General features: G+C 46.8%; 5 protein-coding genes across 5 annotated transcripts; 3 read left to right on the plus strand and 2 right to left on the minus strand.

Annotated features, from left to right (window-relative positions):
* Window positions 1–4487: 4487 nt before the first annotated feature.
* PHALS_13131 (kinesin-like protein) lies at window positions 4488–6929 on the minus strand (the record flags this gene model as incomplete). Its single annotated transcript, XM_024728826.1, has 9 exons — window positions 4488–4625; window positions 4681–4779; window positions 4843–4902; window positions 4971–5026; window positions 5100–5336; window positions 5394–5563; window positions 5635–5727; window positions 5794–6407; window positions 6477–6929. The coding sequence occupies 9 exons, from the start codon at window positions 6927–6929 to the stop codon at window positions 4488–4490; spliced, it is 1920 nt and encodes a 639-aa protein (XP_024579264.1).
* Window positions 6930–7015: 86 nt separating this feature from the next.
* Window positions 7016–9148, plus strand: PHALS_13132 (aspartate aminotransferase; the record flags this gene model as incomplete). The annotated part of the gene is made up of 8 exons (XM_024728827.1): window positions 7016–7331; window positions 7396–7561; window positions 7634–7867; window positions 7939–8024; window positions 8088–8155; window positions 8227–8525; window positions 8601–8931; window positions 9011–9148. 8 exons carry the CDS (start codon window positions 7016–7018, stop codon window positions 9146–9148), a joined length of 1638 nt encoding a protein of 545 aa, XP_024579265.1.
* A 442-nt stretch (window positions 9149–9590) lies between these two features.
* Window positions 9591–12109, plus strand: PHALS_13133 (agc protein kinase; the record flags this gene model as incomplete). Its single annotated transcript, XM_024728828.1, has 6 exons — window positions 9591–10319; window positions 10386–11421; window positions 11485–11743; window positions 11854–11939; window positions 12008–12019; window positions 12081–12109. 6 exons carry the CDS (start codon window positions 9591–9593, stop codon window positions 12107–12109), a joined length of 2151 nt encoding a protein of 716 aa, XP_024579266.1.
* A 213-nt stretch (window positions 12110–12322) lies between these two features.
* On the plus strand, window positions 12323–13108 carry PHALS_13134 (Rab-GTPase-TBC domain; the record flags this gene model as incomplete). The annotated part of the gene is made up of 1 exon (XM_024728829.1): window positions 12323–13108. One exon carries the CDS (start codon window positions 12323–12325, stop codon window positions 13106–13108), a length of 786 nt encoding a protein of 261 aa, XP_024579267.1.
* A 32-nt stretch (window positions 13109–13140) lies between these two features.
* On the minus strand, window positions 13141–18656 carry PHALS_13135 (Sister chromatid cohesion protein SCC2/Nipped-B; the record flags this gene model as incomplete). The annotated part of the gene is made up of 6 exons (XM_024728830.1): window positions 13141–13672; window positions 13727–15909; window positions 15980–17635; window positions 17708–18246; window positions 18317–18408; window positions 18484–18656. 6 exons carry the CDS (start codon window positions 18654–18656, stop codon window positions 13141–13143), a joined length of 5175 nt encoding a protein of 1724 aa, XP_024579268.1.
* Between the last annotated feature and the right edge of the window lie 606 nt (window positions 18657–19262).

Consider the following 19262-nt stretch of genomic DNA (forward strand, 5'->3'; position numbering starts at 1 on the left):
GCCTTCCAAAGGATACGGAATGGTGTTGAGACACCGAGCATCGGGGGGCTTTTGACGGTGTCAAAGACAGCCTCCTGCATGCACCAATACCGGTGCTGCCAGACCTTGATCGTCTTTTTAGCGTTGTCTGTGATGCTTCGGACTTTGCCATCGGCTGTGCTCTACTGCAAGTAGACGCCGAGGGGCGAGATCGGGTGATCGCGTTCAAATCTCGACTGCTCAAAGCTGCATAGAAGAACTACCCAATTCATGACAAGAAGTTACTTGCGATGAAGTATGCAATTGTCAACTTCAGGGTGCACCTACTGGGCTCAAAGCCGTTTGTGATCTACACAGTTCATGCTTCATTACACACTGCGACTCAGTTGCCTCACCTCTCGCATAGAATGGCCGGGTGGCTCTTATTCTTTGCAGAATATGACTTTGAGGTGAAATATAAACCAGGAAAGCATAATGATTTAGCTGATGCATTGTCACGCAAACCGGACTATGAGCTTGCTCATGTCACGACGGTGACGTCAGCAGTGGCGGATGTGATCCACGCCGCATACGCGGGTGATAGTATGTGTGTAGCGCTGCTACAGGCTCTCGTGAGCAAGGAGATTGGAAACTCGAACAAGAAATTGTCGGCGCGTTTGCGCGCACGGTCATACCGATATTCGTTGAGTAACGGGTTGCTATATTATAGCACCGATTCAACGGAAATGGCACAAATTGTGGTTCCGCACGATGATGATTTGAAATATCGTATCTTCTGTGAGGCCCACGTCTCCCCACTTAGTGGACATATCGGTCGTGAGAAGACGTCCAGCTCGGTGAGCTGCCACTATTGGTGGCCCAAGCTGTACAAATGGACGAGCACATATGTGCGCATGTGTGAGACATGTCAGAGGGGAAACCCTCCGAATGCTGCGGTGATTCATGCGAGTTTGCCGGTAACCTCCGGTTGTTGGTCTTTCCTAAATATGGACTTTGTGTTTGGTCTGCCGAAGGAATTGGCGCAACACGCGTGTCGTTGGCTTCGTCGACTGATTGAGCAAGATAGCTCATCTTGCAGCGGTGTCGGACACCAACGCCGGTGTGAGTACATCGACGCTGTTTGTGGGTCGTTTCTTTCGACAACATGGACTCCCGGGATAAATTACATCTGACAGAGACCCAAGCTTCACTGGGCAGTTTTCATCAACGATCTTTAAGGTGCTGGTCACCAAAATGACAAAGCGGACCATTCGCAGACCGATGGTCAAACGAATCGTTTAAACGCGTCGTTAAAGGTTTCCTTCGCAGCGTCTGCGTTGAGACGCCGAGGTGCTGGACCGCCATGCTGCCACTTGTGGAGTTCGCTCTGAGCAATGCAGTGGATGCGTCTACCGGCAACACGCCCTTCTACGCGAACGAGCTTGTTCATCCTCGCGTCCCGCTGACGCCGCCATCCATGGATCAGGGCTTGGTGGGGTAATAGCCGAGCGGCAAGCTGATGTCAGCCTCCTCACTGTTCGTAAAGAAGTCGATGACTTCCTGTCGACCAGACTGAGTGTCTTTCGACACGTTCGCGACGCGACGGCTGAAAGTCAAGACATACAGAAAGAACATGCAAACGGAAGAAGCAGAAGAAATGCTGGACAATTTGAGGTCGGCGATCTGGTTTTATTTCATGCTAAAAGTCTTCCTACATATGCAGTTTCTGCTGTCTTTAAGACGAAGCTCCGTCCACGATTTATCGGACCTTCCAAGGTTGTGGCCGAGCGGCGCCTTGCACATACGCTTCACCTTCCGAAAAGGATGCGCACCAGCCTGGTGTTCTGCTTAAACTGTACCGGGATCCGGCGCAACTGAACGCGGATGCGTTGGCACCGGGGCGGTGCCCACAGGTGCTCGACCGCCCAGAAACTGAACTAGCAACTGGTCTTGAGCACGGAGTGCAACGATATCAATTTCCAATGGCGCCAGGCTCTCCACCGTCGTGCGAAGTGACGCATTCGTCTGCTCGACGGCTAGGAACCGCTTCAATAGAGCGCGAAAGTCCTCAACGTGAGGCAGTCGGTGTGCACAAGGTGCTCCAAGCTCTCGAGGTCTTCCGCACGGCGGTAAGCGCTCTCAGCATGATGCTCAGCGGAGCCCCGATGGCGACGGACCTTGTCCTCAAGAGCTCAAAAAGCATCGCGAGTCACCAGACGGCGATCGAGCAGGTCGTCATCGACCGCCGCTGAATTTTCTCGAGGAGGACGGTGGCGTCCACTTTCACTTGGGTTGACGTCCTTGCCAGGGTCAAAGCCAGTATCATGTGAAGAAGGAGGGATACGCCGATTTCGGGAACTCGTGGGAGTTTGAAGTGCCACTTCGGCAAGACTGCTTAGACGTCGTGGACACTTACGATCAGAGGGAACATGGCATTCCGCGTCGATGGACGCCCCGCACTTCTCGGCAAACGTCAGGAAAGCCGAAGAGCCATGAGCTGAGCTCAAGCTATAGCCTTGAGCTGTTGTGGGCGCAGAAACACCCGTGTGACAGACCACAGAGCTCGTGGGATCGGGATGGATAAATCAATTTGTCGCAGGGCGACAGAACGAAGGAAGTCGGCGTTGCGCCTTGAGTTTGGAAAACTCGAACCAAAGATGGCGTTCCACGCGCACGTTCACCTCCTTGGGAATCCGGTGTAAGGTAGACTGCGAGGAAAACTTCCGGTGCCGCTGCACCCATTGCTCCAAGAGGTCTTTATCATCTACAGTGGTTTCACCAGGGGTGAGCACCACAGGAATCGTCCGCATCGCGGGTACAGGAGCGCCTCCTCTTTGAGCGCGAAGTCGAGCGCGGTACCTATTCATTGGGATTTCTTGAGGTACCAACAAGCAAGCTCGGAGGGCTTTTCGTTGGTCAAGCTCAGCTTGTCTAGCAGCCGGGGACCCGACCACGTAGACGCCCAACGATCGAGTGGTCGCGTCCTTCGCTTCTGTGGCGGGATCCGCCGGGAGAAAGCCGTATTCCAAACGAGAGTCTAGGACCAACCGTGGATGTGAGCATATAAGAGCCGCCCTGTGGGCAGCCTCCAACTGCTGCTCCTGTGCCTCATCGAGGCGATTAGTAATAAAACCACTTCTCCAGGAAGTCAAGAGGTCGGGAAAAGGGAACGGCGTCCGCAACATCCGAGCAGGCTCACGTCGCGCCGCTGGCGTACCTCGCCCTCCTCTTTCATCCATACTGAGAAAGGAGTATCCGACTCTTAATCGACTTCCTTCGAATCCTCGACGAGGTAAACTGTCGTCCGTGGCGGGCACGGTGTGTGGAGCTCGGTTACCGAGGGCTTAAGATGCGCTTCCCTTCAAGCCGCGGACGTGCAGTCTGAAGTTGCGCCGTGTGCAGGAGACGAAGAAAGGCTCTGCCCGCGGGAACTCTCGGAACCAGCGAGGCTGGGTGTCTTTCGTGTCATAGACGCGGGGATCCTTAAGTAGAGAATGCGTGAAAATGATCTTGGGGACGTAGAGGTGTCTTAGACAACCGAGTCTCGTACGAGACGACTTTTAAATGTGAATTGTGAGTATACACAATTTTGATGAGGAAGAGTGTAAGGGGGTGACACGTACTCTAATATGAAGGGATGGGTCACACAAGATAGTGTTATCACACAATAATGTGGCTACACCTAAACAAGAAGGCGGAACTGCCTGTAATTATGAGGTTTTACTATTTTATTAGGAAAACCTATAGATTTAGATATAGGCGGCTTTGCCATAAATAAAACAAAAGGAATACAATTTATATTTTTGAACGGGAGAGTCTATTTACTTTGAGTTAAGGTTGTGGTTCAACTCTTGGAGTTAGCGGAATGCGATCCGCTACAGTCGTACCGGTGCTAGTATATAACGTAAAATCGGTGACCTTAGCCTATCTTCGTCTAAGCAAAAGAGCTACGGCAGCCCCGCTCCAGCTTCTCAAAATACTTTTCTATCATTTTCCATTGTTGAATGTATTTAGGTAAACGCCAACGAATGGGCAAGCTAGTTCAGCGTCATACTTATTAAGCGAAGAATTTATAGAAGTAGATGGCGTCACACTTTTTCTCCCATGTCCTGGTATGATTTCACTCCTATAATTATTCTAAAATTTGTCGGAGTCCTTAACAGTCGGCGGTGAATCTGACGTTGCCTTGCCTCATTCTCGATTTCACTTGGCATCTGGCTGCTTACAGGCGCAGAAACTCTCTTGGAAATGGGATCAACAGTTGCCTAATGCAGCGCTGGGAATATCTCTCACTGGACCAAGCGGGCGATACTATAAGCATTGAATCATTAACGTTTCCTATGCTCTTGGGCATCAATCCAGCCTTTGTTGGAAGGGTTGGCGAGCAAGCAATCCTTTATTTTGGGCACTTAAGTCCGAATATCTTCAACAGCAGGCCATGAAATTGGAGATTTTGATTCTTTGTGTGGTTTTAATTTGCGTTAGTACGGTAAGCAATTCGTAATACGATTTGTCCAATTGTTTAAATCTTACATCCTAGCCACACCCTTAATGAACTTCTTCGGAGGAGGTTCTGCTATATTTTCCTCTTCGCCTTCAATGTGCTGACGAAAAGTAGCGAGTTGACGTCGAAGAGTGCTGATCGTTAGTGCTTTTTGAGCAAGGATCTAACGCGACCAACATTTAGTGATAAAACGAGGCAATTGACTTAGCCCCACCTACCTCTTCCAGGCGCGAAATATACTGCTCAATACTTGTTGAATCTTCATTTTGAATCGCTGCTAGCATGGCGCCTTCCTCCGTAAGAAGTTCGGCATTTTCCTTATGTCATCAATGCAAATCATCAATCCGCGAGATTACTCATACCTGGCTTAGATGACTGACCTGAATTGCGCCCATATGTGTGTTAAGCAAACTTTCTTGCTCTTCATACAGCGTTTGAACCTGGCAAATGTGTAAACAATCTTACTTATCTTGCTTTGGTACCACATAGCCACTATGGTATTCAATACCACTCCTTGCCATGCTTTATTGAGATACTCGTTATCATGAATTTTGTCAGCTGAATCTGTATGCCTCAGCAAGCAGCAAGACAAATTAGTGAAAGCGACTAATTCATAAATTAGATCCTGTTAGCGTACTCAAGTGGCAACGGTGGCCAAAATGGCAAGTGCTCAAGCCATCACATTTCCCATGATAATAGTGAGATAATACCGGTTTTTTGTCTTTGCTATCGTCATTATTGCCAATACGGCCAAGCATTTCACCGTTTTTGCCATATTCGTCTCGAAGTGAAAAGTCCTCTACTATGTCAATATCTTCCTCCCCTAAGTCTTCACCTCTACTTTGTGCTGTATATGCCTCGCAAACGTCAAAACCTAACCACTAAGTCAGGAGATGGCATGCAACGTCAAATCTCAAAGCAATAAAACTACCCTCTTCAAAGTGGACATCCTCAATGTCAACAGGATCAGAATTCTCAACTTTTTGGTCGAAGGCATCAGCCGAGACGCGTTTTTCCTTGACTCGGTCAGCATATCGAAGGGTATTCAAAGTATGATCGGAGGAGGAGGCACACGGTGAAACGGCTGCAATCATCACAGTTCTGGAAATGACATGATAACGGCCGCAGCATCAGAAAAACTCTCACAACTATCAATGACGATACTTGATTACCTCGCTTTAGAGTTAACAAATGAATCTTTGAGCACTTGAGTGAGCTTGCTTGCTCGGAATGGAATGTGAGTACGAACACCACTGTCCAAAGCTCTGAATGTAAAAATATTGACTGATCAGACACGTGGAGTTTTTTGGACAATACCAAATCAAATATACCGAAAGCACTCTTTCAAAGCTAGCAGACTTCGGTTGATCTCAGCGGATTCCATTCGTCTCTGTCGATTGTGATTTTTCGTGTCTTCACCACGTTCACTACCTGCTAGGTCGATCAAAGACAGCTTACCATGAAGCCGCCCTGTTCCTTTGTCGCGGAGATTGATCTGACAAATGCAGTGAGAGCGAGAAGACACATCGTTTAGCTCCGTAGCATGTGTCGTGCGAAGACTGTTGCCTCTGCTGATGACTTGTAACAACTCTTCCGTGTTCTGTGGCTGCACTTCTCCTAGATCAACAATTTGCACCTCTCCAGCGCCATCTTCTCGAATAGTCAATACTTGCTGATGCAATAAGTCCTGGCAACGTCCGCCATAGATCTCAAAAAAGCTAACGCAGATATCAAGGGGGTATCCTCGCCTCACAAATTCGTCTGCCTGCGCAAACACATCCGCAGCAATCTGACTCTGAATGCCTTGCATCGTGTGTGTCTTGCCGCTTCCCGTCTGCCCGTACGCAAAGACTGTAGCATGTCCACCATCATGAAACACAAATCTGACAAGTGGCTGGGCAGTGTACATGTATACACTCTGATTTGTCGCATTTTCGTCGAACGTCTACAACATAATAATAGCTCGATGCCGTTAGTACTACATTTCCGGCAAAATCATAAGCGTATGCCATACATGATCAAAGTTAAAGGCATTGCTGTCCAAATACTTCGTTATGCCATCCACTTTCAGCTTACAGTCGTGCACGATAGCCATTGGGTTTAAACATGTCACAGCATCATAGTCGTGCTTTTTAACCTCCTTGACGTTCACCGGCCGCTTTCGTACGCATATAGTAATCTTGCTGTCTCCCACCTCGGCATGTGGTCGGCCTTTGTCCTTATTCTGCTCGCGAAATGTCTTGATCATGCGCTGAAAGTCCACGTCGCCCGGATGGCCCAGCTTCTCGTTCAGCTGACTTTCTCGCTTGCGTTCACGCTTGGCCGCAGCCATAGCACGCCGTCGGTCCTCACGGTTTCGCTCAATCTCAGCGATAGCCTGCATGGTTGGCTTTGCGCGCGGTACCGAAGAAGGCGCTCCGCGGCCGCTACCAGGGCCGATCCGTGCATTATTTGCTCGCCACGCCATTTGACGTCTGTTCGGTAGAAGATAGAGTCGTAACTTCAATTTCACTGGCAGAAGTCTGATTATTTTCTGATTCTATTTGTTTTTTAATGCCGCGACAAGCTACAGATTCCGCGGAGATCGCGGTGGCTGTTGATGCCGTTCAAAGTAGATCCATGTCATTGCGGAAAGCCTCCCGCAAGTTTAATATTCCACGATCTACATTGCAACGTCGAGTGCAGCAGCATGCATCACTTACCTCGTGGTTTAAGGCATCTGAGACTAACACGGATGTTCAGGATTCCATTGCTGACACTAATGACCAGAGTGACATGACAAGAGAAAAATCATCTGAGTCCTCTAAATTAAAAGATCAAGTGGCTCCTGCAATAGGTGTTAAGCGACAGATGGAAACTTTAAGCCAAGGTGCACAATGCCAAAGCAACGTTTTGAAATTGGAAAGGAGTTATGTTTTTTTCGGATACTTTAGGACCAAGAAGAGCAATTAATTGTAAGGTACGAATGCTGTGCACTGCGGCCGGAAGCGCGCTGGATGAGCTCAGCAACAAGATGATTAGGGAGGGCAAGTGCATCTACAAGCTCGGACTTGGTCAGTCGCCGTTTCCAATCCCACAGTGTATTGTTGATGAATTGCGGTGCGTACAAGATTCTCGCTTGATACCATGCCGTGCCACATTGATATAAAACAAATTTGCCATCGTTGTCAGGGCCAACTCTCATCAAAGAGATTATTTGCCTGTGGCGGGGCTCCCAGAGCTCTGTGGCGACATTGCAGCATGGGGATCGCATCGGTTGCATATTGAATATTCTCAGGATGACGTGTTGGTGGGGCCAGGCACCAAAGAGCTATTATTTGTGCTACAGATGGTGTACTATGGCGATCTCCTGCTTCCTAACCCAAGCTGTACCAGTTTCGCACCACAAGCTGCCATTGCTGGAAGGTGTGACAATCATACCTAAAAGTTCCTACATCATCGTATTTGTCATCTAATGTGCGTTTTTGCGTGCAAAGAAATATGATGTGGCTACCAACTCATCCAGAGGATCACTTTGTGCTTCGCCCAGAGGTTTTGGAAGCGCATTGCTCTAAAGACCCTGGTAAACTTTGATGGTCTATCAGATCAATGAATGTGGAATACTGATGGTGGGGCGTTCTGCCAGGTGCTCCTCGAATTCTTATTTTAAACAATCCGTCCAATCCGACCGGTTGCGCTTATCAGGCCGATGAGGTTCGTGATAAGTTCCAAAGATCTAGCTTGTACAAAGGCTCATTTCATGTCATCGCAAATAACTTTGATAGTTGGAAACGCTCGCAAAAATTGCGAGAAAATATCGAATTCTTGTCGTGTCGGATGAAATATACTCCGAGCTGCACCATTCCGACACGCATTTGTCTTTATCGAAGTACTACCCGGAAGGAACCATTGTTTCAGGAGGACTTAGCAAATGGTGCGGAGCTGGTGGCTGGCGCATGGGGTTTTGGTTGTTTCCCCCGAAAATGGGCTGGTTACGGAGAAGCATGCTTGTCATGGCATCCGAAACATATACTTCTGTGGCTTCGCCGATTCAATACGCCGCTCGAAGAGCGTTCAAACCCGAGTACGTATTACCAACTGAAGCAGATAAAGTCAGGAAGTTGGCGAAAATTTTCTCACCTTCCTGTGATCAACACAGCTGTCTGGAACTTGCATCGTACAAGCGTAAGTGTCAGAAGACACTGCAGATCATATGTCGCTGGTTTGCATACCAGTTGCAGAAGATGGATGTTGAGGTTCAAGTTCCTGAAGCTGGTTTTTACTTATTCCCATGCTTCAGAAGGCACCGCAAAGCCTTAGCTGTAAGAGGCATTTTTACGGATGAGGAGCTGTGCGCACAATTGTTACAAGATACAGGAGTGGCAATCTTGCCGGGATCTGCTTTCGGTCGTGCTCGAGACGAGCTTTTTGCGCGACTAGCATGTGTGGACTTCAAGGGTGATATTGCGCTCTATCTGATCGAAAGCATGGTACTATCAGCTTTCTTTTGGGCTAGACAAATTTGGTTGCACTCCTTGATTAATAAGTATCTTCTTCTGCTCTGTGCAGCAAGATGACCCGTCATTGGAGTCTATCGAAAGCTTCATTCAGTCGGTTTGCCCGAATCTTGATATAGCCATGCGCAAAGTGGCAGTCTGGATAACGGTGGCTCGTTCGCCTATCGTACATAATGGCCAGCACCTTTAGATATATCTCGGTAAGATGGTGTCGTCATGAGTATCTGATGATCGCTGCAGGTCGGTCTACTGCCACTCTGAACTTCGGCGCGCAACAGTAAGAGGAATCTGGGCATGTTCAAAAGCTGTCTCTACAAACTGCGAATTTCTGGCTATACCCGCAACGATTCTCTGACAGTGACATGTCAGTGGCATATCTCGTTTAGTAATCTGAGTCTTATGACCAATCACCAATCTCAAACAGTGCACTTAACACAATGAGATAACGCTTAATACATAGTCGTTTCCATAATCGCTTGATAGCAAACTACGGTTTGTTAATTTCTGTAGGAACCTAAAAACTGTCGTCATGATACGGAAACTGTCAACAAGTCCACAAAGTGCAAGAGAAATTACACACAGCTAGACACGACCTGCGGCACGTCGGCCGACCACACTCTGTCTCTTTGCATATGCCTGCAGTTGACGAATATTTGCAGGCTTCGCGCCGCCCGCCCATGGATCCTCCATCGCGCTCGCGCTCTACGACTGGCAGTGTTCAACTCAGCGCCGCATTTCAGCAACAGGTTCATGTCAACAGCACTGGCGGACTACGTACGTCGAACCAAGAACCGCAGGCGCATAAAAAGCGCCACAACAACAGCAAAAAGAGCTCGCATATGCGTCACTCGCTCACACATGCGCAGGTAGAGGGACGCTTCAGCGGTTCGTCTTACACGTCAGGTATGGCGCTGTCGCCTCCCCAGCGCGGCTCCACTCATGTGTTCACCACGAGAAGAGAGGTAAGTCCAAAACAAAACCAGCTGCATCCTGAGTATCCTGCTGCACCACCTGCAGGTGACGAAATTCTTAAAGTGGAGATTCCTCGTTGGAAGTCGAAGCTCGCAACGGATCGAGTTGATCGAACACACATTCCTGCAGGCGCCGACAGTGTAGGCAACTCGCCTGTGTCCAGCGGAGCAGGACGTTTTTCGACGTGGAACGGAAGAGACGCTCGAGGTGGGCACGGAGGTTCTATGGGTGCCCTTGTCTTGGGCGGAGATCGAAGCAATAGCAATAAAAAGCGGTATACAGTGTTTCAAGTATTCGTACATTTCCAGTCGGGCACTATTCGCTTCTCTGAGAAGCGGTACAGCGACTTTCGCGGGCTGCATAAGAATTTGAGGAGGTCTTACGCAACAGTAGGAAAACTTTACTTTCCACCCAAGAAATTTTTTATGTCGTTGTCACTACGTGTTATTGAACAGCGTCGTGAGGCTATTGAGACGTACATAAATGCATTACTGACTCTGCGACCACGACCAATTGAGGTCACGCAATTTCTGTGCGATGGGAGTAGCTCTTTGGAAAGCGAAGAAGAAGATGGAAATAGCACGGACGGAGCAGCTCGCGGTGTCGATTTGGTGACAGCACCCAAACAAGTACAATCAACATCGAAAACGCTTGCAACATCTTCCCGCCTTAGTGACAGTAACAGCCTTGTGTCGGATGATTCTGGTGGACACATGGTTTCCATGCAAGACTTTGAAATTTTGAAAATGCTAGGAAAAGGGTCTTTCGGTAGAGTCTACATGGCAAGAGAACGAGGTAAAGATGGCAACATTTATGCGATGAAAGTGCTGCGCAAATCGGAGCTAGTAAAGCGCAACCAAGTGGGGCACACAGTGATGGAGCGCAAAATTATGAGTTCTATTGACCATCCATTTATCGTTGGGCTCAAGTACTCGTTCCAGACAGCCACGAAGCTCGTAATGGTCTCGGACTACTGCTGCGGTGGTGAGATTTTTTTTCATTTAAAAAAATTTCGTTCTTTCTCGGAGGCAATGGTGCGCTTTTATGCAGCAGAGCTGGTTGCGGCGATTGGGCATCTACATGAGCGAGACATTATCTATCGTGACCTTAAGCCTGAAAATATTCTTCTAGATGAGACGGGCCACGTGCGACTGACGGACTTTGGCCTTTCCAAAACGGACTGCACGGATTTTACCGGTGCAAAGACCTTTTGTGGTACACCCGAGTACTTGGCTCCTGAGATGCTTATCAGCCGAAAGAAGAAGACGGAGTACGGTAAAGCTATCGATTGGTGGAGTCTTGGCACGCTCATGTACGAGATGCTCACGGGATGGCCGCCTTTCTTTGACCGCAATATAGAGCAGATGTGCGCCAAAATCATGAAGTCGCCACTTAAGTTTCCTGCACATTTCGGGCTTAGCTCTGAGGTTAAAAGTCTTATCTCTGCATTGTTGGAGCGTGACCCAACACATCGAATCGGATCGCGGCCAGGTGCTGGTGTCGAGGACATAAAAAATCACGTGTTTTTTGCTAATATCGACTGGGCATTGCTAGAAAAGCGAGGCATCAAGCCGCCATTTAAGCCACGTGTTCGCGGTCCGACGGATATTCAGAATTTCGATCGTGAGTTTACAAAGGAGCTGCCCGACCATGGTTTTTTGCAGCAGGACAAACGTCTTCCAGTGTCACCTAAAAACGAGTTCCAGGGCTTTTCCTACACAAGAATCGAAGAGTCTGTGTTAATATCACGTGATAGCAGCAAACGGGAAAAGCACAGGTCAGGACGACGGTCTGAGCCACGACAAAATGAAGGGTACGTACAAGGAAGGCACTGAAGCAGTAACGGGCATTGTAAATTGGTCTTCTGGGTCAATTTCTGGATTGTTGATTTTTGCTTCTTGCGTATTGGATTGGGCATGCTAGAATCGAACGCGAGGCACCGCTAGCTGCAGACAAGCAATATCCTGAGTTTGGCCTTATTGGCCGCGACAGCACGGACTTTGACACCGGTTGTATTTGAAGAGCACTGAAGCTCAGCCAGCTCCTTACTGGTTTTACCATGCCTTAATACGTCCAGCTGGGATATCAGGTACGCACTCCTGAGTCTTTACATAAATTGATGCATTTGTTTCTTATGGAGCTTGATACAGGGAGTCGAGGTGACAAGTACTATTTGTAAAAAGTTATAAATTTAAAGAATACCTTCAATAAACAATCGTTTCAATAAGCTCTATACTTTCCAAAATCACAATATTGCCGGACTTACTCACCTTAAATCAAAAGTGTCGCCTCGTTTGCTCTGCAGATGTCGTGATAGATGCAGACTGCACATGCTTATCGCAACACCAAAATGAGGATAAAATTTAATGATAAACGCTCAAATTTGTGAATGATGGCACATACTCGAAAATTGGCGTCAAACCTTCAAATGACACTGAGCCGCAACTTTCGCACGACCTATTATAAGACGCTAGGTGTTCCTGTTGTACAGCACATCGTGAATTTGGACGCCTCGTTCGCGGCGCTGCTCAGTGAATCGGTGGTCAATTTGCCGCAACTTCTGAATTTAGCTCTAGAGCTTGGTGTCGCGCCACAGTATCGCGCGAGGATCTGGCTGTTATTAGTGGAAGTGCTACCGCCTTATTCGAGATTGTGGAGCTTTGTGTTAACGGAGCGACGTGCCATGTTTGAAGATCTTGTGGACGCAGCACATTATCTCCAACCATTTAAACTGTCGAGGCGCCTAAAATTGTTAAAGGATGAGGAGACAGCTAAAGCAAATAACAAGTTGCCGTTGTATTCGCAGCATGATCTGGAGAGATTGGTTCACCTGCACCAGACCTACCAGCAAGATATTGCGACATGTGACGCACCAATGCTGCGTAAATCGGTCGACCGCAACTTTCTTTTAAGCGTGGCTAGAGTAGTGTTTGAAGTACTGCCACATGATGCTGAACGTTTTTGGTGCTTTACAGGATTATTAGATTTATTTAACGGGCGACTAGAACTAGTAGATCCCATGGTGACACCAGACAAGTTGTATAATGCATCACTTACAGAGTTTGAAAGTGTGTTTCTTCGCACGATGGATGTGAAGCGAAGTCGACTAATAACGGATAGGCTGTCGAATCTGCATTTGTTAAAAAGTTGCCACGACGACTGTATTAAGCAAGGATGACATTTATTAATTTAAAATCGCACTAAAACCAGTCATTCGACAAACTCGTCCTGGCTTTGAATTTTCCGAATTTTCTGTTTTTTTGATGAAAAAGCTCTGCGCGATTGGCGCCGTTGCTTTGGTACTGCCGCTTGAACTTCTTCAAGATCGATATCCAACTGCTTTTGGTCCTCCCGGGCCGCGTACCACGCAACCATAAATAGATTCCAATTTATCAAAATTGGATCGTTGGCATGGCACAGATCATCGACGGAAGGTAATAATAATTTTTTGAAGAGACGTTCCTTCGCCTCGGCTGAAGTATCTGTAGAAGTGGGTTTGAAGGTAGCGCACCTCTCGTTAGTCAACTGAAAATTATGCTTCAGCGTAAATTTTAGACGTAGCATCAGTGCAATCGCGAAAGCGGTTCGTCCATTTATTCCAAGCGATAATACAGAGCGAGCAGGAAGGCACAGTGAATACTCTCCGAGCTTTAAAGTAGAAAGATCTAATTCATCGTTCATTAATAAACTTGGTGCGACCCCTGCCTCGGCAAAGGCCTTCTTCAGATCATCCATCACGGGGCTAAACAAGAAGCAGACTGTCAGCACAGCCAACAACGCAGCGACAAGGACGTACCCGAGTCGAAGACTCACGTAGCGATTGACTAAATAAATAATGTAAAGCGGCTCTTCCTCCAATTCGTAGGGCAGCGACGCCAAAATTTGCGCCAGATAGCACAAAAATTTTAATCTGGATGTGATCGTATCGCTGTCAATGATAGTCTCCTTATTTCTCAATGGCCGAAGGATACTCCCCTGTTCAGTAAATTGGTTCACCAGCGCTCTCAAAAAACGCGGTCTATGCGACTTCATTGTCGGAACGCAATTTGAAAATAGTCGACCGAAGAGACAAAAGTCTTTTTCGTTTTCATCGATCCCCAGCGCTGTAGTATCGCCGAAGACACTGAGCTGAAACGAGTACGAATTTTCAATACCTTCAATAAGAGGTGTATGAAATTGGCTCCAGTATCTTTTATGCAGCGCTAGCAACAGAGAGAATGCTGTATCCCGAACATCTGAAATACGATCAGTCTCAAGCGCTACCAAATTTGGTATACATTGCAGCGGATTCACCAAGCCTTGTGTAAGCAATGCGTCAATGCAGGCAATAGCCGCTTTTCGGATTTGCGGCACCTTTTGCAACAATAAATGCAAAACATTTTCCAACTCTGCTTGCATGACATTACCAATCAACGAGGCGTCCGCTTCCTGATCGCCTTGGACTTGCTGTTCTTTGCTTTTAAACTGATTTAAAGACTTTGTTGCATGGCCGTTTCCCAAATGTTCTTCCTGGTATAGCAGCAACTCCTTCATGCTGATAAGACATTGCAGCTTCGCTTTTCGGGTGTCAGCCTTCAAAAGATAGCTTAATAAGCCCTCTTGCTGTGCCCGAAGAAACAGACGTGGTCGGATCAAAAATAGAAAACCCATGCCCTGAACAGCTTTGCCTGCGCATGTATCGTTACCTTGCATCTGGACAAATTGTCTGTACAGATTGTAGAGCAATTCGGTGATTTGACCAATAGTGAGCACTTTAGCCTCATTCGAAAGCGCAACACAAGTGTCAATGTCCGTTGCACCGACAATTTTTCCCGCTACAAACAGTGCACGCTGTAGCACTTGGTTCTCTTGATCCGATAACCCAGCATAAGAATCCCTCTGTTTGTACTTGCATATGCAAAGAAAATAGTGCTCTAGCATCTCAAATAAATGGTTGGGTGCACTTTTTCTCGTTATGGAAAGCGTTGCAAGACACTCAATACTCGGACCAACAACGCTAGGAGAAGAACGCTGAACAAGAAGCTTTAAATCGTCTTCCAATTTCATAGCGATCGTGTACGGCACTCGCTTTAATTTCAAAACGTTGTTTATAATCGAGACACATGAGGTTTGGACCCTAATGTCCTTTTCTTTTAGATACACGCGAATTGTATCGAGGTGGCAAGCTAGAAGCTGAGGGTTTGCTTCGCAAAAGGCTGACAGAGCAGTCATGCACGCCGCAAACTGCTCTTCTGCTTTATCGATTGAAACACCTTTGATAAGTTTACCTTCTTGAAGATCCATCAGATTATTTACCAAACGATCTACAATTTTCTTCGAACGATTTCGAGCTATTGCAACATGAGTCAGCCGATATTGTGTTGAATGTGCCCCAGCTGCCTGATTGCATTCCTCTAACAGTCTTTTTAGCAATTCAGTAAACCACTTCAAGTTTGGTACACCATGAAGGACCTCAACGATAGTTGCAACAACATCAGCGCTGTTGTCTAGTTTTGAAATATTAGTTTTAACGATACTGGCAGGCGTCACTGTGGGCGTTTGAGCTAACGACCAAGCTTCTTCCGCCGAGTGGGCGACATTCCCATCTGTCGAGACAAATTTTATGTTATTATCAAGTTGAGCAGCGGAATATTCCTGTTCATGGACATCGCTTGGAAGAGCAGTCCAGCCGGCTGGTAATGAGAATTCGTCATTAAACATATTCAATGATCTAGACGAAGACAGTTCAGAGCCAAACCAAACTTCTTGAAAAATATCGATAACAAAATCTTTGATAGCTCGATCTTCAGCTGCATGTCCAATTCGTTCGACTAAACACCGCATACAAGCACTTTTTCGGCGTAGCTCTTGTTCCGTGATTGATCCGCGATTTCGATCCCGCATCACAATTGCCGTTTTAAAGATCTTGCAAACACTTTTTCGCACTTTCATACCCTTGTCACGTATTCGTTCAGAGAGAACGCCAAAATACTCGTCAATCTGCCAAATTAACAAATTCTGCTAAGCATACGCCGATATAATAAGTCAGCAACAACAAACACAACAGTACCAAAAGGGGCTGTTGCGAAACATAACTTCCGATCAGATCAACGGCTGCTTCCCGAACCGAGGGTTTCTCATCTGTGCAACACCTTTTAACCGCAAGCTGCACACGAGAATCTGTCATCAACATCGGATCCATGTCGACAATTCCTCTCAAACATTTCATAACTCGCGCTTTGAGAAATGGCGCTCCCTTAGATAATAAAATCATTATGTGCGCTAAGAGCTTGCTAAATAGGCCACAAAATTCACGTTTTACAGCGAGATGTAAATAAGACTTCAGTGCTAGCTCAATAGTAGGAGGGGCAATCGTAAACATCGAGTCTGAGCCTCTTGTTTGCCCTTCCCACAGCGACTTCCAAACTCTCTTCTCACGTTCCAAATAATTGGACTTGACTCCTTTCAAACGGATCTCCAGCTCCGAAATGAATTTCAAGATCAATAGCTTCATTGAATCACCCTCATCAAGGTTGTGTCGCTGAAGGTGCGTCACGACGATATGCTTTAACGCAAGCTCGCTTATGATCTCTTCATCAAAGCGAAGCATTACTTCATTACACTGACTTTTCTCGAGCGAAACGACTGCACGCAAGCAGCTTGCATGTTCCTCAATAAGTGCTCGAGTGCCTTTATCATCATCCAGACCATCAACAGCAACCTTCCTCTGATAACCTTTGATCGAAGTGCATACTTTTCCAATTAAGTTCAGCGCTGACAAACTTTGATGATGATCCGAATTTCTTCCACCAGACACATTGGCGTGCAATATACTTGCCAAAGATGAACTCAAGGCCTTAAGTAGATCCTCAGCTCCCACCCATTCAGGACGTACAAACATTACAAGGAGGTCTTCGACAAAGTTGTCGAGAACCATGCGATTATAACGATCGTCGGTTTTCTTCCAGCATGCTCGTAGAAATACTCGAACAAATGACCTAGCGTCGTTCTGAACATTTTCCAATAACCTTTTCATCAAATCACACCTGGGTAAAGACTTGACTTCGGTGGCATTATCTGGCCTTGAGAATACATCCTTGAAATCTTCTTGCCAGCTTATCTCAGTTTCCATCGTTTCGAAAGAGCTGGAAGATACACGACACTGAACTAATGACACCACCAGAGTTGATATACGCTGAACCGTGTCATTAGAGTTAGACAATTTTACCGTTTTAAAGGTACGCTTGCTAGTAGGAAGCTTTACCATGATGTCCACTATATTTTCGAACAGCAACTCTCGATGAGACTTGTATCGCAAGAATATACCCCGCAGTATGCTCAAGGCGCTTTGCTGCAATGAAGTAGCATACGAGCTATGATCCAAAGCAAAAAGCTCCACCATCGATGACGAAAGTCTTAGTATCCATCGGTCCGCAAGCTTGATACTTGTGATGAGAGTAGCAAGATTATCCATGAACTCACAAACTACGTGAGAAATACGTTCGACAGCCCTGCGAGTTCCCTTCATCAAACACAAATTTAGTCGAGATGACCCGAAACTTTTGCGGCAAACCAACTGCTTTCCATCATTATATTTTGTCGCCAGTTTAGATGCAGTCGTCACGAACGAAGTGTCGATGCATGGAAGGAGAAAATTCCGAATTGCGTGATGTAGGAGCTGAAAACAACTATCAATACTCTCCTCCGAGAGAATTCGTCGATCAGTCTGAAAAGAATTTATCAAGATCAGCTCGCAAATCGCAATATCAAGCGATGCTGAGAGCCTCAGAACCCGCACATTCAGTTCTTCATCTTTCACTTTAGTCAGCAATTCAGCGCTTATCACATCCACTGCCAAGCCCAGTCGCACCTGCACATCAAAGGCTTGTATCAGGGAAATTAGCAGGTCCGGCTCCAAACTATAGATCCAAGAGTTTTTTTTCATGCTTTTCAGAGTCTGCAACAAGATTTTTACTTCGTCGTCCTTGAACAAATCCACGTCATCCTGATCGAAATTGTCCGTAAGCTGCCGTTTTGAAGCCTCTTTTACCAATCTCTTGAGTAATTCGGCGTACTTGCTCACGCTCTCTGCAGTGGTCTCAGCATGGGTTGAAACCATCGGAAGTTCCGCATCGTCTTTCCTATCCAAGTCTAGGACTAGCGCAACATTGACTTCGCCCGAATTATTTTGAGGCTCATCTGCTGTATCATCTGTTGAGTTTTTGCGACTATCAACACGACCTGCCGATCTTTGTTTACGTGCTTTCCAATATTCTGTCTCGATTTGCAGCTCTGATTTTATTTTCAACTCTGTCCGGGAAGACAATACTCCACCAGCTATAAACAACCATTGATGCAGCCGTCAGTTTATACTATTACAAAAGGGAAGTCTTTTCGCATTACGAACTATGGAAGCATCCTGTCTGCACGACTGCTTGCGCCCATTTAGGTAGTGAGTTAAGAACATCAGCTTTTATATCTGTTGTCTCGCCAGCCAAGCTGTTACCCCGGATATAACAGCATTAAATGAACGGCATGTGAAGGATGTTAAGAGCCTCTTAGATATATGCGTACCCAGAGATGTTGGTGGTTGCGACGCGAATGAGCGACGCTAAATGAGTCGGGTTGAACAGCACGGCAATTTCCTCAGGCGTTGAGGTCACGGGATGCAAAGACTCGCGAGCATCTGCTGCTGCAGCGTCTGCTGCATCCACAAACAGCGGAAAAACGAATGGACCGCCCCGCATGTGCGCTCTACGCGGAGAGAGTGATTGTATACTCGATGACAACACAAAATTGCAAATTACAAGTTCGAACTTTCAGGTATTACTGCATTAGTGGTAATTTTTCCAAGGCGAAAATCTCGATTACTGTCGCAGGGACTGTCTATGGTTATATGAAACAAGATGTAGCTTTCAGCTCAGCAAAATTGCAGTTTATTGATATGTATTTGATTCAACCGTGAAACAACGCTGATACGTCGAGTCAACGCCAGCGAAATTGCTCTATGATTCAGGCGTTTTATTCTCTGTGATGATAAAACCTTAATAAACGCATCGCATGGGCTTATAGCTTCTGTAACGGGAGATGTACTGCAGCGGGGCTGCTGTAGCTCTTGCTTAAAGGAAGCTGAGCTAAGGTCACCGACCTTAAGTCTTATACTAAAACCAGTACGAGTGTAGCGGATCGCAATCCGCTAACTCCAAGATTAACCACAACCTTAACACAAGGCAAATATACTCTTCCGTTTAGAATCCAAACTGCATTTCTTTTGTTTTAGTTGCGGCAGGGCCGCTGCAGCGGGGCTGCCGTAGCTTTGCGCTTAGAGGAAGCTTAATTTAGGTCACCGACCT

The sequence above is a fragment of the Plasmopara halstedii genome (assembly GCF_900000015.1).
Source record: "Plasmopara halstedii genome assembly, contig: Scaffold_650, whole genome shotgun sequence".
Taxonomy (NCBI): Eukaryota; Oomycota; class Peronosporomycetes; order Peronosporales; family Peronosporaceae; genus Plasmopara; species Plasmopara halstedii.